The sequence below is a fragment of the Arachis stenosperma genome, chromosome 10, assembly GCF_014773155.1.
Source record: "Arachis stenosperma cultivar V10309 chromosome 10, arast.V10309.gnm1.PFL2, whole genome shotgun sequence".
Lineage (NCBI taxonomy): Eukaryota > Viridiplantae > Streptophyta > Magnoliopsida > Fabales > Fabaceae > Arachis > Arachis stenosperma.
The window spans coordinates 120,358,655-120,383,551 of record NC_080386.1 but is presented as its reverse complement, the minus strand read 5'-3'; the positions used below and the strand labels follow the sequence as shown (position 1 = coordinate 120,383,551).

Here is a 24,897-nt window from a genome sequence, read left to right as displayed (position 1 = left end):
AGGCACATAAATAATTATAAATTAAAGCAATGAAAATTAACAAGAGGTTTTATGCAATTAAAATAAAAGGCCTTGACTAGGAGAAGATTAATCAGAAGTTCTATCCTTGTTGGGTTTCCCAAGATTAATAGTAATAGGTTGTTATTTCTACTTAGTTAACCCTCAACGAATGAAGGAAAGTCAAGTAAGTTGGGAGCCAACTTCTATTCACAAGTCCTAATCCTCTCCTTTGGGAAGGATTAGCGTTAGTAACTAGAGAGGCAGCCACCAATAAACTCAATTATAATTCAACTCTTGAGCCTTCCAACTCAAGGGTCTCCAAATATTAATCAACTTCAAAGTCAAGTTAAAGCCTACTCCATTGACATGGATGCCATGTTCGCATTCATGTAAAGGGAGTAGAAAGAAGACATAATAATCAAATTAATTGGAAGCAAGCAAACAGATAATGAAATTAAATGGGAAATTATTCTTTGCATTAATAAATCCTAAAAACAATCCACTTGTAATTTTGAATAGAGATTAAGAATATGAAAGAGTAAGGGAAAAAGGAAACGAACTAGAATGATAAAGACTTCGAGTAACTCTGTCAATATCCAACTCAAAAGCATAAAACTAGGAATCCTAAATCCTAGAGAGAGGAGAGAGCCTCTCTCTCTAGAAACTACATCTAAAACCTAAAATTATGTGAATGAGAAGTGTCTATTGATTCTTCCACTCTGCAGCCTCTAATCTGTGTTTTCTGGGTCGAGAACTGGGTCAAAAACAGCCCAGAAATCGCTGGGGGCGAATTCTGATACGCTGAATTTTCACAGATGCGACGCGTGCGCACGATGCACGCGTGTGCGTCGCCTACCTGTACGGATATTATGGCAAATTATATATCATTTCGAAACCCCAGAAGTTAGCTTTTCAACGCATCTGAAACCGCCTCATTTGAACTTCTGTAGCTCAAGTTATGATCAATTGAGTGCGAAGAGGTCAGGGCTGACAGCTTTGCAGTTCCTTCAGCTTCTTGTATTCCTTCCACTTTTGCCTGCTTCCTTAACACACATATCATGGCATCGAATGGTAATGAGAGAGGATTAAACACTTAACACACATATCATGGCATCGAATGGTAATGAGAGAGGATTAAACATAGCAAATTTAAGGCCAAAGAAACATGTTTTCAATCATAGCACAAAATCAGGAAGAAAAATGTAAAACATGCAAATTCTATGAATAAGTATGAGAATAGTGGATAAAATCCACTCAATTAGGCACAAGATGTACCACTAAATAGTGGTGCATCAAGTTGCAACAAACACATCAACTTGTGATGGGTCTTCTTTGTTCTCATTCACTTCACGCTACAAGTAAGGGGGAAAAGTATTAAAAATGGCCAAAAATAATATTTATTCTACAACAAAATTAAAGGGAGTTATATGTAATAAACCAAAAGCATCAAAAAGACAAAGAAACAGAATTATTTATTCTACAACTCACCTTAAGAGAAGGAATATTCCAATATGCAATTAACTTTCGAAATTGAACTTCTGGAATATCTAAAGGGCGATTTTCAGCATATCTTCAATGTTGTTATATATCTCAAAATGCTTTCCCTTGATTCTTATTTTGTAACCTTTCCAAGCTTCTCGAACACCAGTGATCACCCACTCTTTCTGCTCTTTTGGAAGAATGAACTTTGACTACGAAAATGTACAAAACAAAAATTGTAAATGACAATTCAAGAACACTAAAAACAAAGACAAAACTGCAGCATAAAACAGTAGCTATATATTTTCACAAAACTACAGCTAAGCCATACGAAATTGAAAATTTTCAGATCATAAAAAATAGATGAGAAATAAAATACTTACCTTAATATATTTCCATATGCGTTTTTTGACTTTGAGGGGCACATCTTTTCAAGTAGTGTACATCAATGTTATGAAATTACTATTCCTTCCCATTGTTCCAATAAAGTTAAGTCCTTCACTCTTCTTGGAGTTGGTCCCACTGCTTGTCCTTTATAAAAAGTCACCTCTTCTCTTTCTTCCCAACTTCTTGCATTGATTTTAGCACATCTTGTTTTTCCTCGTGTCCTTGTAGTCTTTGGAGTATCTATAAATATGTGTAATTTAACCATTTAAATGAATTATATAGCTATACATGCTAATGAATAAGTAAAATGATAATTATGTATAAAGTACAACACCTTCAACATTGTTAGTTTTCATAAGGTGATTGTCATCACCATGAAGAACTGCATCTTCGTATTCACCAACATAGTCCTCATCATCCGAGAAATCATCATCATCATCATCATCATCATCATCATCATTAGCATTTGCTCCACTATGTTCCTCCTCTCCTTCCACATGAATCCCATTTGTCTCCAAAAATATATCAAGTCTCATGGCTTGACAACTTAATTTTGTATTTATCTTCCTAAGATTTTGTTGCTTTTCCTGAATAGATCTTTCATTTTTAGCAGTTGGTTCAAAATCGTCATCTTCTCTTTCCAAATGAATCCTATGTGTCTCCAAAAATTTATCCGTACCAATAGTTGGACGCTTTTTAAGATTTTCTAGTTCTTCTTTACTAGCTCCAATTTTCTGGTTCGGCGTACTTTTTATTCTTTTGGAAATTGGGACTTCTTCTTGAGTGCTTTTCTTAGAAGGCATAGGAGTCACTCTCTTTTGTCCATGAACACCAGCCATCATGGGAGAGATAAAATGCTGCTTCTTATGAATTTCTGCTGTATTTTTCTGCATGAATTGCTTGTTGCTTTGATACTGTTTTACCAGTCTTCTCCGCTTTGGAGTAGTTCTTGTTTCCATTGTATTTCTGAAATAAAACAAAATAAACCTATTCTATTAGAACCTTAAAAATAAAAAGGAAATAAAATTAATCAGTTATGCTATAGCTGCTATTTTTGCAGTATGTCAATAAAAAAAAAGAAGACTACTATTTAATAGAAATAAACAAGAAGGCATGCCATAAGACACATATATAAAAAAGTGATACATCTTTCATTCCACTTCCCTATTGTTTAATGCAATTAAAAAGTTAAAGTATATACATCTTTCGTTCCACTTCCCTACTATTTAGTGTAATGAAGGAAAAAAGTATAAATCATTCAATGTCATTTTCGGAATTATCTTCTGATTCTATGTTATATTCTTGTGAAAGAAGAATGATGAGCGGATAATTTATACGCTTTTTGGCATTATTTTTAGTATGTTTTTAGTATGTTTTAGTTAGTTTTTATTGTATTTTTATTAGTTTTTATTTAAAATTTACTTTTCTGGACTTTACTATGAGTTTGTGTATTTTTCTGTGATTTCAGATATTTTCTGGCTGAAATTGAGGGACCTGAGCAAAAATCTGATTCAGAGGCTGAAAAAGGACTGCAGATGCTGTTAGATTCTGACCTCCCTGCATTCGAAGTAGATTTTCTGTAGTTACAGAAGCCCAATTAGCGCGGTCTTAATTGCGTTGAAAAGTAGACATCCAGGGCTTTCCAGCAATATATAATAGTCTATACTTTGCCCGAGATTTGATGACCCAAACCGGCGCTCCAAATCAGCTCAAGAATTCTCGGCGTTTAACGCCGGAACTGGCACATAAGTGGGAGTTAAATGCCCAAACTGGCACAAAAGCTGGCGTTTAACTCCAAGAGAAGTCTCTACACGAAAATGCTTCAATGCTCAACCCAAGCACACACCAAGTGGGCCCGGAAGTGAATTTTTACATCATTTACTCATTTCTGTAAACCCTAGGCTACTAGTTCTCTATAAATAGGACCTTTTACTATTGTATTTTCATCTTGGTTCTTCTGGTTCCCTCTCTGGGGCCGAAGCCAATGATCACCATTATCACTTATGTATTTTCAATGGTGGAGTTTCTACACACCATAGATTAAGGTGTGGAGCTCTGCTGTACCTCGAGTATTAATGCAATTACTATTGTTCTTCTATTCAATTCAGCTTATTCTTGTTCTAAGATATCACTTGTTCCTCAACTTGATGAATGTGATGATCCGTGACACTCATCATCATTCTCACCTATGAATGTGTGCCTGACAACCACCTCCGTTCTACCTTAGATTGGGTGGATATCTCTTGGATTCCTTAATCAGAATCTTCGTGGTATAAGCTAGAATTGATGGCGGCATTCTTGAGAATCCGGAAAGTCTAAACCTTGTCTGTGGTATTCCGAGTAGGATTCAAGGATTGAATGACTATGACGAGCTTTAAACTCGCGATTGTGGGGCGTTAGTGACAGACGCAAAAGAATCACTGGATTCTATTCTGATATGATCGAGAACCGACAGATGAATAGTCGTGCTGTGACAGAGCGCGTTGAACATTTTCACTGAGAGGACGGGACTGTAGCCATTGACAACGGTGATGCCCAACATATAGCTTGCCATGGAAAGGAGTAAGAAGGATTGGATGAAGACAGTAGGAAAGCAGAGAGACGGAAGGGACAAAGCATCTCTATACGCTTACCTGAAATTCTCACCAATGAATTGCATAAGTATCACTATCTTTATTTTATGTTTTATTTATCTTTTAATTATCAATCCTTCATAACCATTTGAATCCGCCTGATTGAGATTTACAAGATGACCATAGCTTGCTTCATACCAACAATCTCCGTGGGATCGACCCTTACTCGCGTAAGGTTTATTACTTGGACGACCCAGTGCACTTGCTGGTTAGTTGTGCGAAGTTGTGATAAAGAGTTGAGATTGCAATTGAGCGTACCATGTTGATGGCGCCATTGATGATCACAATTTCGTGCACCAAGTTTTTGGCGCCATTGTTGGGGATTGTTTGAGTTTGAACAACTGACGGTTCATCTTGTTGCTTAGATTAGGTATTTTTCTTCAGAATTTTTAAGAATGAATTCTAGAGTTTCAAAAGGTGATGTTCTTATCATCACCAAAGCTGATTGATTCTCATCAATTTAGCTCTTGAATGTAATGTCCTGCTGAAGCTTGGCTAGCCATGTCTAATCTTTTTTTAGACTAAAGCTTTAGACTAACATTGCATGATTCCTAGAATTCTTATTAAAAGTTTTGATCCTCTCTATTTTCTTTTCCACTCAATTTTCGAAAAATCCAAAAAAGTTTATAAAATCTTAAAACCAAAAATAATTTTATGTTTCTTGTTTGAGTCTAGTGTCTAATTCTTAAGTTTGGTGTCAATTGCATGTCTTTATTCTTCTAATTTTCGAAAATTACATGCATTATGTTCTTCATTGATCTTCAAGTTGTTCTTGATGATTTCCTTGATCTGATCTTTAAATTCTCTTGTCTTGAGTGTTTTGTTGTTTCTCATATGCATTCTCAAGTTGTTAGTGTCAATAGTATACAAACTTCAAAGTTTGGTGTCTTGCATGCATTGTTTATTTGATTTTAGTTGCATTTTGATTATTCCTCATCATTAAAAATTCAAAAAATTTTTAATTTGTGTCTTTTCAAGTCAATAATACAGAGAATTGAAGATTCAGAACATACAGCAGAGGAATTACACAGAAAAAGTTGGGCGTTCAAAATGCCCAGTGAGGAAGGAAAACTGGCGTTTAAACGCCAGCCAGGATACCTGGCTGGGCGTTTAACGCCCAAAAGGGTAGCATTTTGGGCGTTAAACGCCAGAATGGATACCATTCTGGGTGTTTAACGCCAGGATGGCACAAGAGGGAAGATTCTGTTTTTAATTCAATTTTTTTTCAAGTTTTCATAATTTTTCAAAATCAAATTTTTTTCAAATCATATCTTTTCAATCATATATTTTCAAAATCAATTTCTTTCCATTTTCAAAAATACTTGCTAACAATTAATGATTTGATTCAACATTTCAAGTATGTTGCCTTTTCTGTTGAGAAAGATTTAATGTCTGAATCATATCTTTTAAATTTCTTGTTAACCAAGTCATTAATTTTAAAAATCAAATCTATTTTTTTTTGTTTTTCAATCATATCTTTTTAAAACTATATTTTTTCAATCATATCTTTTTATCACATTTTTTTAATCAAATCTTTTTTATTTCTAATTTCAAAATCTTTTTCAAAAATCACTTTATTTCTTTCTCAATCTTGGTTTTCGAAAATCATCAATCAAATTTTCAAAATTTCTTTCAATTGTTTCAAAATCTTTTACTTTATTTTTGAAAATTCTTCCCCTCTTCTCACATCCTTCTATTTATGGACTAACACTCCTCCTCAATGCACAATTTGAACTCTATCCCTCTTGATAAATTCGAATTCTTCTACCTCCTCCTTCTATTCTTCTTTTCCTCTGACACCTCAAGGAATCTCTATACTGTGACATAGAGGATTCCATATTTTCTTGTTCTCTTCTCTTTCATATGAGCAGGAGCAAAGACAAAAGCATTCTTGTTGAGGCTGACCCTGAACCTGAAAGGACCTTGAAGCGAAAGCTAAGAGAAGCTAAAGCACTACTCTCTATAGAGGACCTAACAGAAATCTTCAAACTAGAAGAAGATATGGCAGCTGAAAACAACAACAATGCCAACAATGCAAGGAAGGTGCTGGGTGACTTTACTGCACCTACTCTCGACTTCTATGGGAGAAGCATCTCTATCCCTGCCATTAGAGCAAACAACTTTGAGCTTAAGCCTCAATTAGTTTCTCTAATGCAACAGAATTGCAAGTTCCATGGACTTCCATTGGAAGATCCTCATCAGTTTTTAGCTGAATTCTTGCAAATCTGTGACACTGTCAAGACCAATGGGGTTGACCCTGAGGTCTACAGACTTATGCTATTCCCTTTTGCTGTAAGAGACAGAGCTAGGATATGGTTGGACTCACAACCTAAAGAAAGCCTGAACTCTTGGAAAAAGCTAGTCAATGCCTTCTTGGCAAAGTTCTTTCCACCTCAAAAATTGAGTAAGCTTAGAGTGGAAGTCCAAACCTTCAGACAGAAAGAAGGTGAATCCCTCTATGAAGCTTGGGAAAGATACAAACAATTGATCAGAAGGTGTCCTTCTGACATGCTTTCTGAATGGAGTATCATAGGTATCTTCTATGATGGTTTGTCTGAACTGTCCAATATGTCATTGGATAGCTCTGCTGGAGGATCTCTTCATCTGAAGAAGACGCCTGCAGAAGCTCAAGAACTCATTGAAATGGTTGCAAATAACCAATTCATGTACACTTCTGAAAGGAATCCTGTGAACAATGGGACGAATCAGAAGAAAGGAGTTCTTGAGATTGATACTCTGAATGCCATATTGGCTCAGAACAAAATATTGACTCAGCAAGTCAATATGATTTCTCAAAGTCTGTCTGGAATGCAAGTTGCACCAGGCAGTACTAAGGACGCTTCATCTGAAGAAGAAGCTTATGATCCTGAGAACCCTTCAATGGAAGAGGTGAATTACATGGGAGAACCCTATGGAAACACCTATAATCCTTCATGGAGAAATCATCCAAATCTCTCATAGAAGGATCAACAGAGACCTCAACAAGGTTTCAACAACAATAATGGTGGAAGAAACAGGTTTAGCAATGGCAAGCCTTTTCCATCATCTTCTCAGCAACAGACAAAGAATTCTAAGCAGAGCCACTCTGACTTAGCAACCATGGTCTCTGATCTAATAAAAATCACTCAAAGTTTCAAGACTGAAACAAGGTCCTCCATTAGAAACTTGGAGGCACAAGTGGGTCAGCTGAGTAAGAAATTTACTGAACTCTCTCCTAGTACTCTTCCAAGCAATACAGAAGAGAATCCAAAAGGAGAGTGTAAGGCCATCAACATGGCCGAATTTGGAGAGGAGAAAGAGGCAGTGAGCACCTGAGGAAGTCCTCAATGGACGTCCACTGGCCTCCGATGAGTTCCCTAATGAGGAACCATGGGAATCTGAGGCTCACACTGAGACCATAGAGATTCCATTGGATTTACTTCTGCCATTCATGAGCTCTGATGAGTATTCTTCCTCTGAAGAGGACGAAGATGTCACTGAAGAGAAAGTTGCTAAGTACCTTGGAGCAATCATGAAGCTAAATGACAAGTTATTTGGTAATGAGACTTGGGAGGATGAACCCCCTTTGCTCACCAAAGAACTGGATAACTTGACTAGGCAGAGATTACCTCAAAAGAGACAGGACCCTGGGAAGTTCTCAATACCTTGTACCATAGGCACCATGACCTTTGAGAAGGCTCTGTGTGACCTAGGGTCAAGCATAAACCTCATGCCTCTCTCTGTAATGGAGAAGCTAGGGATCTTTGAGGTGCAAGCTACAAGAATCTCACTAGAGATGGCAGACAATTCAAGAAAAGAAGCTTATGGACTTGTAAAGGATGTTCTGGTAAAGGTTGAAGACCATTACATCCCTGCTGATTTCATAGTCCTAGAGACTGGGAAGTGCATGGATGAATCCATCATCCTTGGCAGACCCTTCCTAGCCACAGCAAAGGCTGTGATTGATGTTGACAGAGGAGAATTGATCATTCAAGTGAATGAAGAATCCCTTGTGTTTAAGGCTCAAGGATATCCCTCTGTAACCATGGAGAGGAAGCATGAAGAGCTTCTCTCAAAACAGAGTCAAACAGAGCCCCCACAGTCAAACTCTAAGTTTGGTGTTGGGAGGCCACAACCAACTTCTAAGTTTGGTGTTGAACCCCCACATTCAAACTCTAAGTTTGGTGTTGGGAGGTTCCAACATTGCTCTAAACATCTGTGAGGCTCTATGAGAGCCCACTGTCAAGCTACTGACATTAAAGAAGCGCTTGTTGGGAGGCAACCCAATGTTATATTTATCTATTTCCCTTTGTTATTTTATGTCTTTTATAGGTTGATGATCATGGGAAGTCACAAAATCAATTGAAAAAGCAAAAACAGCATGAAAAACAGAAAGAAAAACAGCACACCCTGGAGGAAAATTTGCTGGCATTTAAACGCCAGTGAAGATAGCAAAATGGGCGTTTAATGCCCAGTCTGGCACCATTCTGGGCGTTTAACGCCAGAAAGGGGCACCAGACTGGCATTTAACGCTAGGAATGGGCAAGAAGCTGGCGTTAAACGCCAGAAATGGGCACCAGCCCGGCGTTTAACGCCAGGATTGGCAGAAGGAGCATTTTTGCTCGCCACTTGGTGCAGGGATGAATTATCCTTGACACCTCAGGATCTGTGGATCCCACAGGATCCCCACCTACCCCACCACTCTCTCTCTTCTTCACCCATTCACCAATCACCTCAATACCTCTTCCCAAAAAACCCCTGACCTATCAAATTCCACCATTCTCTTCACCACTCACATCCATCCTTCATAAAACCCCACCTACCCTACCATCCAAATACAAACCATTTTCCCTCCCAAACCCACCCACAAAGCCCCTCCATCTCCTCCATTTTCTTCTTCTTCTACTCCCTTCTTTCTTCTTTTGCTCAAGGACGAGCAAACTTTCTAAGTTTGGTGTGGTAAAAGCGTTGCTTTTTGTTTTTCCATAACCATTTATGGCACCTAAGGCCAGAGAAACCTCTAGAAAGAGGAAAGAGAAGGCAAAAGCTTCCACCTCTGAGTCATGGGATATGGAGAGATTCATCTCAAGGGTGCATCAAGACCACTTCTATGAAGTTGTGGCCAAGAAGAAGGTGATCCCCGAGGTCCCTTTCAAACTTAAAAAGGGTCAACTTTGATCAAAGGTTGGACCAAGTCCTCATGGATACCACTAAGAAAAGGATGGAGCAAACAAGAGATCCCACTCATGGACATGAGCATGAGGAAACTCCTCATCATGAAATCCCTGAGATACCTCAAGGGATGCACTTTCCTCCACAAAATTATTGGGAGCAAATCAACACCTCCCTAGGAGAGTTAAGTTCCAACATGGGACAACTAAGGGTGGAGCACCAAGAACATTCCATCCTCCTCCATGAAATTAGAGAAGACCAAAAAATCATGAAAGAGAAGCAACAAAGACAAGGAAGAGACATTGAGGAGCTCAAGCACTCCATAAGATCTTCAAAAGGAGGAACAAGCCGCCATCACTAAGGTGGACCCGTTCTTTAATTTCTTTGTTCTTTTTTTTCTGTTTTTCGAATTTTTATGCTTATGTTTATCTATGTTTGTGTCTTATGATCATTAGTGTCTTAGTGTCTATGCCCTAAAGTTATGAATGTCCTATGAATCCATCACCTTTCTTAAATGAAAAATGTTTTAATTACAAAAGAACAAGAAGTACATGATTTCGAATTCATCCTTGAAACTGGTTTAATTATTTTGATGTGGTGACAATACTTTTTGTTTTCTGAATGTATGCTTGAACAGTGCATATGTCTTTTGAATTTGTTGTTCATGAATGTTAAAATTGTTGGCTCTTGAAAGAATGATGAAAAAGGAGACATGTTACTGAGGATCTGAAAAATCATAAAAAAGATTCTTGAAGCAAGAAAAAGTAGTGAATTCAAAAAAAAAAAGAGAGAGAGAAAAAAAAAGAAAGAGCAAGCAGAAAAAGCCAATAGCCCTTTAAACCAAAAGGCAAGGGTAAAAAAAATAAAATAAAATAAAAAGGATCCAAGGCTTTGAGCATCAGTGGATAGGAGGGCCTACAGGAATAATATCCTGGCCTAAGTGGCTAAACCAAGCTGTCTCTAACCATGTGCTTGTGGCGTGAAGGTGTCAAGTGAAAACTTGAGACTGAGCGGTTAAAGTTGTAATCCAAGGCAAAAAGAGTGTGCTTAAGAACCCTGGACACCTCTAATTGGGGACTCTAGCAAAGCTGAGTCACAATCTGAAAAGGTTCACCCAGTTATGTGTCTGTGGCATGTATGTATCCGGTGGTAATACTGGAAAACAAAGTGCTTTGGGCCACGGCCAAGACTCATAAAGTAGTTGTGTTCAAGAATCAACATACTTAACTAGGAGAATCAATAACACTATCTGAATTCTGAGTTCCTATAGAAGCCAATCATTCTAAACTTCAAAGGATAAAAGTGAGATGCCAAAACTGTTCAGAGGCAAAAAGCTACTAGTCCCGCTCATCTAATTGGAGATAAGTTTCATTGATAATTTGGAGTCTATAGTATATTCTCTTCTTTTTATCCTATTTGATTTTCAGTTGCTTGGGGACAAGCAACAATTTAAGTTTGGTGTTGTGATGAGCGGATAATTTATACGCTTTTTGGCATTGTTTTTAGTATGTTTTTAGTATGTTTTAGTTAGTTTTTATTATATTTTTATTAGTTTTTATTTAAAATTTACTTTTCTGGACTTTACTATGAGTTTGTATGTTTTTCTGTGATTTCAGGTATTTTCTGGCTGAAATTGAGAGACCTGAGCAAAAATCTTATTCAGAGGCTGAAAAAGGACTGCAGATGCTGTTGGATTCTGATCTCCCTGCATTCAAAGTAGATTTTATGGAGCTACAGAAGCCTAATTGGCGCACTCTCAATTGCGTTGAAAAGTAGACATCCAGGGCTTTCCAGCAATATATAATAGTCCATACTTTGCCCGAGATTTGATGGCCCAAACCGGCGTTCCAAATCAGCTCAAGAATTCCCGGTGTTTAACGCCGGAACTGGCACAGAAGTGGGAGTTAAACGCCCAAACTGGCACAAAAGCTGGCGTTTAACTCCAAGAGAAGTCTCTACATGAAAATGCTTCAATGCTCAGCCCAAGCACACACCAAGTGGGCCCGGAAGTAGATTTTTACGTCATTTACTCATTTCTGTAAACCCTAGGCTACTAGTTCTCTATAAATAGGACCTTTTGCTATTGTATTTTCATCTTGTTCTTCTGGTTCCCTCTCTGGGGCCGAAGCCAATGATCACCATTATCACTTATGTATTTTCAACGGTGGAGTTTCTACACACCATAGATTAAGGTGTGGAGCTCTGCTGTACCTTGAGTATTAATGCAATTACTATTATTCTTCTATTCAATTCAGCTTATTCTTGTTCTAAGATATCACTTGTTCCTCAACTTGATGAATGTGATGATCCGTGACACTCATCATCATTCTCATCTATGAACGTGTGCCTGACAACCACCTCCGTTCTACCTTAGATTGGGTGGATATCTCTTGGATTCCTTAATCAGAATCTTCGTGGTATAAGCTAGAATTGATGGCGGCATTCTTGAGAATCCGGAAAGTCTAAACCTTGTCTGTGGTATTTCGAGTAGGATTCAAGGATTGAATGACTGTGACGAGCTTCAAACTCGCGATTGTGGGGCGTTAGTGACAGACGCAAAAGAATCACTGGATTCTATTCCGACATGATCGAGAACCGACAGATGAATAGCCGTGCTATGACAGAGCGCGTTGAACATTTTCACTGAGAGGACGGGACTGTAGCCATTGATAACGGTGATGCCCAACATATAGCTTGCCATGGAAAGGAGTAAGAAGGATTGGATGAAGACAGTAGGAAAGTGGTGCACGAAATTGCAATCACACTTTTGCAATCCCGCACAATTAACCAGCAAGTGCACTGGGTCGTCCAAGTAATACCTTACGTGAGTAAGGGTCGATCCCACGGAGATTGTCGACTTGAAGCAAGCTATGGTTATCTTGTAACTCTTAGTCAGGATATCAATAATTATCAGGGTTGATTGTAAAAAGCAAAAGAACATGAAATAAGTACTTGTTTTGCAGTAATGGGGAACAGGTTGAGGTTTTGGAGATGCTCTATCTTCTGAACCTCTGCTTTCCTACTGTCTCCTTCTTCAAGCACGCAAGGCTCCTTCCATGGCAAGCTGTATGTAGGGTTTCACGGTTGTCAATGGCTACCTCCCATCCTCTCAGTGAAAATGTTCAACGCGCTCTGTCACAGCACGGCTAATCATCTGTCGGTTCTCAATCGGGTTGGAATAGAATCCAGTGATTCTTTTGTGTCTGTCACTAACGCCCAGCCCTCAGGAGTTTGAAGCTCGTCACAGTCATTCAATCCTTGAATCCTACTCAGAATACCACAGACAAGGTTTAGACCTTCCGGATTCTCTTGAATGCCGCCATCAATTCTAGCTTATACCACGAAGATTCTGATTAAGGAATCCAAGAGATATCTACTCAATCTAAGGTAGAACGGAGGTGGTTGTCAGGCACACGTTCATAGTTGAGAATGATGATGAGTGTCACGGATCATCACATTCATCAGGTTTAGGAACAAGTGATATCTTAGAATGGAAGCAAGCATGATTGAATGAAAAACAGTAGTAATTGCATTAATCCATCAAGACACAGCAGAGCTCCTCACCCCCAACCATGGGGTTTAGAGACTCATGCTGTAGAAGATACAATGAGAAACGTGTAAAGTGTCATGATGTCATGATACAATGTCAAAAGGTCCTATTAATAGTGAACTAGTAACCTAGGGTATACAGAAATGAGTAAATGACGTAAAAATCCACTTCCGGGGTCCACTTGGTGTGTGCTTGCGCTGAGCATTGAAGCTTTCATGTGTAGAGACTTTTTCTAGAGTTAAACGCCAGCTTTTATGCCAGTTTGGACGTTTAACTCCAATTTTTGTGCCAGTTCCGGCGTTAAACGCCAGGAATTCTGAAGCTGATTTGCAACGCCGGTTTGGGCCATCAAATCTCGGGTAAAGTATGGACTATTATACATTGCTGGAAAGCCAGGATGTCTACTTTCCAACGCCATTGAGAGCGCGCCAATTGGGCTTCTGTAGCTCCAGAAAATCCATTTCGAGTGCAGGGAGGTCAGAATCCAACAGCATCTGCAGTCCTTTTCAATCTCTGAATTAGATTTTTGCTCAGGACCCTCAATTTCAGCCAGAAAATACCTGAAATCACAGAAAAACACACAAACTCATAGTAAAGTCCAGAAAAGTGAATTTTAACTAAAAACTAATAAAAATATAATAAAAACTAACTAAAATATACTAAAAACATACTAAAAACAATGCCAAAAAGCGTATAAATTATCTGCTCATCACAACACCAAACTTAAATTGTTGCTTATCCCCAAGCAACTGAAAATCAAAATAGAATAAAAAGAAGAGAATATACTATAGACTCCAAAATATCAAAGAAACTTAGCTCCAATTAGATGAGCGGGACTAGTAGCTTTTTGCTTCTGAACAGTTTTGGCATCTCACTTTATCCTCTGAAGTTTAGAATGACTGGCATCTATAGGAACTCAGAACTCAGATAGTGTTATTGATTCTCCTAGTTAAGTATGATGATTCTTGAACATAGCTACTTTATGAGTCTTGGCTGTGGCCCAAAGCACTTTGTCTTCCAGTATTACCACCGGATACATTCATGCCACAGACACATACTTGGGTGAACCTTTTCAGATTGTGGCTTAGCTTTGCTAAAATCCCCAATTAGAGGTGTCCAGGGTTCTTAAGCACACTCTTTTTGCCTTGGATCACAACTTTATTATTTTTTTTCTTTTTTGAATGCTTTTTCTTACTTCAAGAATCAATTTGATGATTTTGCAGATCCCCAATAACATTTCTCCTTTTCTATCATTCTTTCAAGAGCCAACAATTTTAACATTCTTAAAACAACAAATTCAAAAGACATATGCACTGTTCAAGCATTCATTCAGAAAACAAAAAATATTGTCACCACATCAAACTAATTCAACTAGTTTCAAAGATGAATTCGAAATCCTGTACTTCTTGTTCTTTTGTGATTAGAGCATTTTTCAATTAAGAGAGGTGATGGACTAATAGGACATTCATAGCTTTAAGACATGAACCTTAAATTTTATTAATCATGAATTAAGAACAAGACTCAAAAATAGATATAAGATAAGACTAATAGTAATAGAAAGCAAAAATTTAAATGGATTCCTAATGATAGAGGTTATCACAGAGTTAGGACTCAACAACCTTGATTTTGAGAAGTGGATGCTCCCTCAACTTGTGGGGTATCTGACCCTTCAAGGGAGAGCTTTTGGCGCTTCAACTCCTGTAGCTCACGCCCCTCTTTCTCTTGTTCCTTCAGTAATTTGCAGAGCATGCAGTTTTGATTCTGTTGTTCTTCCTTAATTTGTTCCATAGCTTCTTGCAGCTTGGCAACAGATGCTTCTAGACGAGTCCAGTAGTCAATTTCAGGAAGTTCAGGGAGGAACTCCTGCGCCCTCCTTTTGATAGAGTTATCTTGCATTTGTCCTTCCATTGACCTTTTGGTGATTGGGTGCTCAATTGGGATGAATTCATCTACTCCCATCCTCAGCCCAGCATCTTTACATAGCAAAGAGATTAAGCTTGGGTAAGCCAGTTTGGCTTCAGTGGAATTCTTGTTTGCAATTGTGTAGATCTCACAAGCAATCAGATGATGAACCTCCATTTCTCTTCCCAGCATAATACAATGAATCATCACTGCTCTCTTGATAGTAACCTCAGAACAGTTGCTAGTGGGCAATATGGAACGCCCAATAAAGTCTAGCCAGCCTCTTGCAATTAGTTTGAGGTCTCCCCTCTTGAGTTGGTTTGGAACACCTTTTGAATTGGTTGTCCACTTAGTTCCAGGGAGGCATATGTCCTCTAGAACTTGATCCAACCCCTTATCTGCTCTCACCATTCTCCTATTAAAGGATTCAGGATCATCTTGCAGTTGAGGTAATTTGAAGATCTCTCTTATTTTGTCTAGATGGAAGTAGATAACTTTCCCTCTGACCATGGTTCTGTAAGTATGGAAAGCGGTTCCAGTCATTCTCTGCTTATCTGTCAGCCACAAATTTGAGTAGAATTCCTGAACCATATTTCTTCCAACTTTTATCTTAGGATTGGTTAGAACTTTCCATCCTCTATTTCGAATTTGCTCTTGGATCCCCGGATATTCATCTTCTTTTAGATCGAATTTGACTTCCGGGATCACTGACCTCAGACCCATTATTTTGTGATAATGGTCTTCATGTTCTTTGGTTAAGAACTTCTCTTGATTCTAAAGACTCTTTGGATTATTCTCTTTCTTGCCTCTTGAATTGGTTTGTTTTCCCTTAGGAGCCATGATCTTGATGATTCTTAGCTTAGTGATCACGGAAAAGCACACCAAACTTAGAGGTTTGCTTGACCTCAAGCAAAAGAAAGGAAAGAGGGGAGAGAGGAGGAGAGCAAATTCGAATGGTGGGGAGAAAGGGATGGCCGAACGTGTATTTATAAGGGAGGGGGAGAGATTTCGAAAATTTTGAAGGATATTTGAGAAGATATGGAAAGAATTTAAGAAATATTTGAGTTTTTGAAGAAGATTTGGGAAGGATTTGAGAGAGATTTGAAGAATGATTTTAATTTTTGAACATTTGAAGGTGAATGATGAAAGTTTGAAATGTGTTTATGTAGAAAATTATGGATCAAAACAGGAAAGTTTGAAAAAATTTTAATTAGAAAGCAAAATCTCTGTCCCCCACCTTTCTGGCGTTAAACGCCCAGAATGGTATCCATTCTGGCGTTTAACGCCCAAATGTTGGCCATTGTGGGCGTTTAACGCCCAGCCAGGTACCTTGGCTGGCGTTAAACGCCAGAATTCCCTTCATCACTAGGCGTTTTGCTAAACGCCTAAGATGCTGCACACCTGGCGTTAAACGCCCAGAATGGTGCCCATTCTGGCGTTTAACACCCAAAATGGCACCTTTACTGGCGTTAAACGTCCAGAATGGTGCCCATTCTGGCGTTTAACGCCCAAAGTACCCCTTACTGGCATTTTTTCGCCAGCAAGCTCTTTTTCTCTGCTTTTTGCACTGAATCCTTCTGTAACTCTGTGAATTCCTTCAATTTTGATAATTGCCCTTTGAGAATATGTATCAAATCTTGATTAAACAAAACAGATAACCTGCTAATGACTGGGTTGCCTCCCAGCAAGCGCTTCTTTATTGTCTTTAGCTGGACCTTCACTGAGGATCACTCAAGCCTCAGTTTTGAGCATTCCTGCTCAAAATTGCTTTCAAGATAATGCTTGATCCTCTATCCATTAACAATGAATTTTTTGTCAGAATCAGTATCCTGAAGCTCAACATATCCATATGGTGATACTCCTGTAATCACATACGGACCCCTCCAGCGGGATTTAAGTTTTCCTGGGAACAGTCTGAGCCTAGAGTTTAAGAGCAGAACTTTTTGTCCTAGCTCAAAGACTCTGGATGACAACTTCTTGTCATGCCACTTCTTTTCCTTTTCCTTATAAATTTTTGCATTTTCAAAGGCACTGAGTCTAAATTCATCTAGCTCATTTAGCTGGAGCAATCTTTTTTCACCAGCTAACTTAGCATCCAGGTTTAGGAATCTGGTTGCCCAGTAGGCTTTATGTTCCAGTTCCACGGGCAGATGACAGGCCTTGCCATACACAAGTTGGTATGGAGAGGTTCCTATTGGAGTCTTGAATGCTGTTCTGTATGCCCACAGAGCATCATCCAAGCTCTTTGCCCAATCCTTTCTACGGGCAATTACAGTCCGTTCTATGATTCTTTTTAGCTCTCTGTTGGAGACTTCAGCTTGCCCATTTGTCTGTGGATGATACGGGGTTGCCACTTTGTGGCTAATTCCATATCGGACCATAGCAGAGTACAGCTGTTTATTGCAGAAATGGGTGCCCCCATCACTGATTAGTACTCTGGGAATACCAAACCTGCTGAAGATATGTTTCTGGAGGAATTTCAGCACGGTCTTAGTATCATTAGTGGGTGTAGCAATTGCTTCTACCCATTTAGATACATAGTCCACTGCCACCAGAATGTAAGTGTTTGAGTATGATGGTGGGAATGGACCCATAAAGTCAATGCCCCATACATCAAACAATTCAATCTCTAGGATCCCTTGTTGAGGCATGGCGTATCCATGAGGCAAGTTACCAGCTCTTTGGCAACTGTCACAGTTACGCACAAACTCCCGGGCATCTCTATAGAGAGTAGGCCAGTAGAAGCCACATTGGAGGACCTTAATGGCTGTTCGCTCACTTCTGAAATGTCCTCCATACTGTGATCCATGGCAATGCCACAGGATCCTTTGTGCTTCCTCTCTGGGTACACATCTGCGGATCATTCCATCTGCACATCTCTTAAAGAGATATGGCTCATCCCATAGGTAGTACTTGGCATCTGAAATTAATTTCTTTCTTTGCACCCTGCTGTACTCCTGTGGTATGAACCTCACAGCTTTATAATTTGCAATATCTGCAAACCATGGAGCTTCCTGAATGGCAAAGAGTTGCTCATCTGGGAAAGTCTCAGAGATTTCAGTAGAAGGGAGGGACGCAACAGCTACTGGTTCTATTCGGGCAGATGATCAGCTACTTGGTTCTCTGTCCCTTTTCTGTCTCTTATTTCTATATCAAACTCTTGCAGAAGCAACACCCATCTTATGAGCCTGGGTTTTGAATCCTGCTTTGTGAGTAAGTACTTAAGAGCAGCATGGTCAGTGTACACAATCACCTTTGATCCCACTAGATAGGATCTAAACTTGTCAATGGCATAGACCACTGCAAGTAACTCTTTTTCTGTGGTTGTGTAATTCTTCTGTGCATCATTTAGAACACGGCTGGCATAATAAATGACGTGCAGAAGCTTGTTATGCCTCTGTCCCAACACTGCACCAATGGCATGGTCACTGGCATCACACATTAGTTCGAATGGCAATGTCCAGTCTGGTGCAGAGATGACTGGTGCTGTGACCAGCTTGGCTTTCAGGGTCTCAAATACCTGCAGACACTGTGTGTCAAACACAAATGGTGTGTCAGCAGCTAGCAGGTTGCTCAGAGGTTTTGCAATTTTTGAAAAATCCTTTATAAACCTTCTGTAGAATCTTGCATGCCCCATAAAGCTTCTGATTGCCTTAACATTGGCAGGTGGTGGTAATTTTTCAATTACCTCTACCTTTGCCTTATCCACCTCTATTCCCTTGCTTGAAATTTTGTGCCCAAGAACAATTCCTTCAGTCACCATAAAGTGACATTTCTCCCAGTTTAAAACCAGGTTAGTCTCTTGGCACCTTTTCAGGACAAGTGCTAGGTGGTTAAGACAGGAGCTGAATGAGTCTCCATATACTGAGAAGTCATCCATGAAGACTTCCAGGAATTTCTCCACCATATCAGAGAAGATGGATAGCATGCATCTCTGAAAGGTTGCAGGAGCATTACACAGACCAAAAGGCATCCTCCTGTAGGCAAACACGCCAGAAGGCCAAGTGAATGCTGTTTTCTCTTGGTCTTGAGGATCTACTGCAATTTGGTTGTAACCTGAATAGCCATCCAAAAAGCAGTAATAATCATGACCAGCTAGTCTTTCTAGCATTTGGTCTATGAAAGGTAAGGGAAAATGATCCTTTCTGGTGGCTGTATTGAGCCTTCTGTAGTCAATACACATACGCCACCCTGTGACTGTTCCTGTAGGAATCAGTTCATTTTTTTCATTATGAACTACTGTCATGCCTCCCTTCTTGGGGACAACTTGGACAGGGCTCACCCAGGGGCTATCAGAAATAGGATAAATAATCCCAGCCTCTAGTAATTTAGTGACCTCTTTCTGCACCACCTCCTTCATGGCTGGATTTAGCCGCCTTTGTGGTTGAACCACTGGTTTGGCATTATCCTCCAATAGGATCTTGTGCATGCATCTTGCTGGGCTAATGCCCTTAAGATCACTTATGGACCACCCAAGAGCTGTCTTGTGTGTCCTTAGCACTTGAATCAGTGCTTCCTCTTCCTGTGGATTTAAAGCAGAGCTTATGATCACTGAAAAAGTGTCACCCTCTCCCAGAAATGCATACTTCAGGGATGGTGGTAGTGGTTTGAGCTTAGGTTTGGGAGGCTTATCCTCCTCCTGAGGAATTTTCAAAAATTCTTTTGTTTCCTCTGGTTCTTCCTGATCAGGCTGAACATCCTTGAAGATGTCCTCTAGCTCTGATTCTAGACTTTCAGTCATATTGATCTCTTCCACCAAAGAGTCAATAATGTCAGCGCCCATGCAGTCATTTGGTGTGTATGGATGCTGCATAGCTTTTACAGCATTCAACTTGAACTCATCCTCATTGACTCTCAGGGTTACTTCCCCTTTTTGTACATTAATGAGAGTTCGTCCAGTTGCTAGGAAAGGTCTTCCTAGAATGAGAGTTGCACTCTTGTGCTCCTCCATTTCCAGCACTACAAAGTCAGTTGGAAAGGCGAATGGCCCAACCTTGACAATCATGTCCTCAATTATGCCTGATGGATATTTAATGGAGCCATCAGCAAGTTGGAGGCATATCCGGGTTGGTTTGACTTCTTCAGTCAACCCAAGCTTTCTGATAGTGGATGCATGTATTAGATTGATACTTGCTCCAAGGTCACACAGGGCTGTCTTGGTGCAAGTACCTTCTAATGTGCATGGTATCATAAAGCTTCCTGGATTTTGAAGCTTTTCTGGTAAGCTTTTCAGAATGACTGCACTGCATTCTTCAGTGAGAAACACTTTTTCAGTTTCTCTCCAATCCTTCTTATGACTTAAGATCTCTTTCATGAACTTAGCATAAGAAGGTATTTGCTCAAGTGCCTCTGCAAACGGAATCTTTATTTCAAGAGTCCTTAAATAGTCTGTAAAGCGGGCAAATTGCTTATCCTGTTCCGCTTGGCGGAGTTTCTGAGGATAAGGCATTTTGGCTTTATATTCCTCAACCTTAGTTGCTGCAGGTTTATTCCTTACAGAGGTGGTTGGAGAAGCCTTTTTAGAGGGGTTACTATCAGCACTCTCAGGTGTCTGATTCCCTATTGGCGTTTGAACGCCAGGATTGGGTGAAGAATGGGCGTTTAACGCCAACTTTTCTCCCTTTTCTGGCGTTTGAACACCAGAACTGGGTAGGGAATGGGCGTTTAACGCCAGCTTTTCCCCCCTTTCTGGCGTTTGGACGCCAAGAGTATTCCTCTCTGGGCTCTTACTGTCCTCAGAGGGATTTTGGACAGTGGTTTGGTTATCCTTTGTCAATTTTTCCTTTATTGGCTTCTTGCTACTTTGAGCAGTGTTATTCAATGTCTTCCCACTCCTCAGTTGAACTGCTTGGCATTCTTCTGTTATCTGTTTAGATAACTGCTGTTTTGCCTGATTCAACTGTGATTCTGTGTTCTTGTTAGCAATTTTAGTTTCTTGGAGCATCTCTTTAAATTCTACTAACTGTTTTGTCATCAGGTGTAATTGCTGATTAAGCTCAATCATCTGTTCTTGAGGATTAGGATCAGTGGCTACTGCCATAACTTCCTCTTTTGTGGAGAACTCATTGCTAGAGTACAAATGTTGATTTCTAGCAACAGTATCTATAAGCTCTTGAGCCTCCTCAATCGTCTTCCTCATATGTATAGATCCACCAGCTGAGTGGTCTAGAGACATCTGAGCTTTTTCTGTAAGCCCATAGTAGAAGATGTCTAACTGTACCCACTCTGAAAATATTTCAGAGGGGCATTTTCTTAGCATACCTCTATACCTCTCCCAGGCATTATAAAGGGATTCATTATCCTCTTGTTTAAAGCCTTGGATGTCCAGCCTTAGCTGTGTCATCCTTTTTGGAGGGTAAAATTGATTCAGGAATTTGTCTGATAACTGTTTCCATGTCTTTATGCTTGCTGTAGGTTGGTTATTCAACCACCTTTTAGCTTGATCTTTTACAGCAAATGGAAATAGTAATAATCTGTAGACATCCTGATCCACCTCTTTATCACGTACTGTGTCAGCAAGTTGTAAGAATTGTGCCAGAAACTCAGTAGGTTCTTCCTGTGGAAGACCGGAATACTGGCAATTTTGCTGCACCATGATAATGAGTTGAGGATTTAGCTCAAAGCTGCTTGCTTTAATGGGAGGTATACAGATGCTACTCCCATATGCAGCTGTAATGGGGTTAGCATATGACCCCAGAGTCCTTCTAGACTGCTCAATTCCACTTACGTCCATGATGGAGAAAGGGAATATGATATGGATTCACAAGTAAAGTAAAATTGTTTTTTTTTATTTGACCGAAAATAATAAAATAAAACAAATGGAAAATAAAATCAAATTTTGAAAACTAAAAGAAAATAAGATCAAAGCAAATTGAAAACTGAATCAATTAGTTAATTAAAAAGATTTTGGAATTAGCAATTGAAAATATATGATTGAAAATTATTTTGAAAAAGATTTGATTTTTGAAATGAGGAAAGAGAAAAACAACAAAATGACACCAAACTTAAAATTTTTAGAAAATCAAACACAAATTTTCGAAAATTTTAAAGGAAAAACACAAAGAAGACACCAAACTTAGAATTTTTAAAGAACAAGAAAGGACTAAGAACATGCAAATTCGAAAAATTAAAAGAAAACAAAAGCATGCAATTGACACCAAACTTAAAATATGAAACTAAACTCAAATAAAAGACTCTAAACCAACAAAAATAAAACAGCCCTAATCTAAGCAACAAGATAGACCGTCAGTTGTCCAAACTCGAACAATCCCCGGCAACGGCGCCAAAAACTTGGTGCACAAAATTGCAATCACACTTTTGTAATCCCGCACAACTAACCAGCAAGTGCACTGGGTCGTCCAAGTAATACCTTACGTGAGTAAGAGTCGATCCCACGGAGATTGTCGGCTTGAAGCAAGCTATGGTTATCTTGTAACTCTTAGTCAGGATATCAATAATTATCAGGGTTGATTGTAAAAAGCAAAAGAACATGAAATAAGTACTTGTTTTGCAGTAATGGGGAACATGTTGAGGTTTTGGAGATGCTCTATCTTCTGAACCTCTGGTTTCCTACTGTCTTCTTCTTCAAGCACGCAAGGCTCCTTCCATGGCAAGCTGTATGTAGGGTTTCACCGTTGTCAATGGCTACCTCCCATCCTCTCAGTGAAAATGTTCAACACGCTCTGTCACAGCACGGCTAATCATCTGTCGGTTCTCAATCGGGTTGGAATAGAATCCAGTGATTCTTTTGCGTCTGTCACTAACGCCCAGCCCTCAGGAGTTTGAAGCTCGTCACAGTCATTCAATCCTTGAATCCTACTCAGAATACCACAGACAAGGTTTAGACCTTCCAGATTCTCTTGAATGCCGCCATCAATTCTAGCTTATACCACGAAGATTCTGATTAAGGAATCCAAGAGATATCTACTCAATCTAAGGTAGAACGGAGGTGGTTGTCAGGCACACGTTCATAGTTGAGAATGATGATGAGTGTCACGGATCATCACATTCATCAGGTTTAGGAACAAGTGATATCTTAGAATGGAAGCAAGCATGATTGAATAAAAAACAGTAGTAATTGCATTAATCCATCAAGACACAGCAGAGCTCCTCACCCCCAACCATGGGGTTTAGAGACTCATGCTGTAGAAGATACAATGAGAAACGTGTAAAGTGTCATGATGTCATGATACAATGTCAAAAGGTCCTATTAATAGTGAACTAGTAACCTAGGGTATACATAAATGAGTAAATGACGTAAAAATCCACTTCCGGAGTCCACTTGGTGTGTGCTTGGGCTGAGCATTGAAGCTTTCATGTGTAGAGACTTTTTCTGGAGTTAAACGCCAGCTTTTATGCCAGTTTGGGCGTTTAACTCCAATTTTTGTGCCAGTTCCGGCGTTAAACGCCGGGAATTCTGAAGCTGATTTGCAACGCCGATTTGGGCCATCAAATCTCGGGCAAAGTATGGACTATTATACATTGCTGGAAAGCCCAGGATGTCTACTTTCCAACGCCGTTGAGAGCGCGCCAATTGGGCTTCTGTAGCTCCAGAAAATCCATTTCGATTGCAGGGAGGTCAGAATCCAACAGCATCTGCAGTCCTTTTCAGTCTCTGAATCAGATTTTTGCTCAGGACCCTCAATTTCAGCCAGAAAATACCTGAAATCACAGAAAAACACACAAACTCATAGTAAAGTCCAGAAAAGTGAATTTTAACTAAAAACTAATAAAAATATAATAAAAACTAACTAAAATATACTAAAAACATACTAAAAACAATGCCAAAAAGCGTATAAATTATCCGCTCATCAGAAAGCAGAGAGACGGAAGGGACAAAGCATCTCCATACGCTTATCTGAAATTCTCACCAATGAATTGCATAAGTATCACTATCTTTATTTTATGTTTTATTTATCTTTTAATTATCAATCCTTTATAACCATTTGAATCTGCCTGACTGAGATTTACAAGATGACCATAGCTTGCTTCATACCAACAATCTCCGTGGGATCGACCCTTACTCGCATAAGGTTTATTACTTGGATGACCCAGTGCACTTGCTAGTTAGTTGTGCGAAGTTGTGATAAAGAGTTGAGACTGCAATTGAGCGTACCATGTTGATGGCGCCATTGATGATCACAATTTCGTGCACGAGTTCTTAACTGAATTCTTGCAGATCTGTGATACTGTTAAGACCAATGGAGTTGATCCCGAGGTCTACAAGCTTATGCTTTTTCCTTTTGCTGTAAGAGACAGAGCTAGAATATGGTTGGACTCTCAGCCTAAAGATAGCCTGAACTCTTGGGATAAGCTGGTCACGGCTTTCTTAGCTAAATTCTTTCCTCCTCAAAAGCTGAGCAAGCTTAGAGTGGATGTTCAAACCTTCAGGCAGAAAGAAGGTGAATCCCTCTATGAAGCTTGGGAAAGATACAAGCAACTGACCAAAAAGTGTCCTTCTGACATGCTCTCAGAATGGACCATCCAGATATATTCTATGATGGTCTGTCTGAATTGTCTAAAATATCATTGGACCATTCTGCAGGTGGATCTATTCACCTGAAGAAAATGCCTGCAGAAGCTCAGGAACTCATTGAAATGGTTGCAAATAACCAGTTCATATACACCTCTGAAAGGAATCCTGTGAATAATGGGACGCCTCAGAAGAAAGGAGTTCTTGAAATTGATGCTCTAAATGCCATATTGGCTCAGAACAAAATGTTGAATCAACAAGTCAATATGATTTCTCAGAGTCTGAATGGATTGCAAGCTGCATCCAACAGTACCAAAGAAGCA

General features: G+C 39.4%; 1 protein-coding gene and 1 non-coding gene across 2 annotated transcripts; both read right to left on the bottom strand.

Annotated features, from left to right (window-relative positions):
* Nucleotides 1–1,547: 1,547 nt before the first annotated feature.
* Nucleotides 1,548–2,825, bottom strand: LOC130957583 (chromatin modification-related protein EAF7-like). The gene is made up of 3 exons (XM_057884427.1): nucleotides 2,201–2,825; nucleotides 2,027–2,106; nucleotides 1,548–1,691 (listed from the first exon to the last, which is right to left on the bottom strand). Exons 1-3 carry the CDS (start codon nucleotides 2,823–2,825, stop codon nucleotides 1,548–1,550), a joined length of 849 nt encoding a protein of 282 aa, XP_057740410.1.
* A 4,080-nt stretch (nucleotides 2,826–6,905) lies between these two features.
* LOC130959311 (small nucleolar RNA R71) lies at nucleotides 6,906–7,013 on the bottom strand. The gene has a single exon (XR_009078403.1). It is a non-coding gene; the product is annotated as a small nucleolar RNA R71 (small nucleolar RNA).
* Between the last annotated feature and the right edge of the window lie 17,884 nt (nucleotides 7,014–24,897).

Bases quoted from the DNA above. Each gene is read 5' to 3' on its own strand.
- LOC130957583 (XM_057884427.1), bottom strand. From the start codon at position 2,825: ATGGAAACAAGAACTACTCCAAAGCGGAGAAGACTGGTAAAACAGTAT. The intron at 2,107-2,200 runs GTGTTGTACTTT...ACATATTTATAG, and splicing joins GAAAACTAACAATGTTGAAG to ATACTCCAAAGACTACAAGG. The intron at 1,692-2,026 runs GTGACTTTTTAT...ACATTTTCGTAG, and splicing joins GTTGGGAAGAAAGAGAAGAG to TCAAAGTTCATTCTTCCAAA.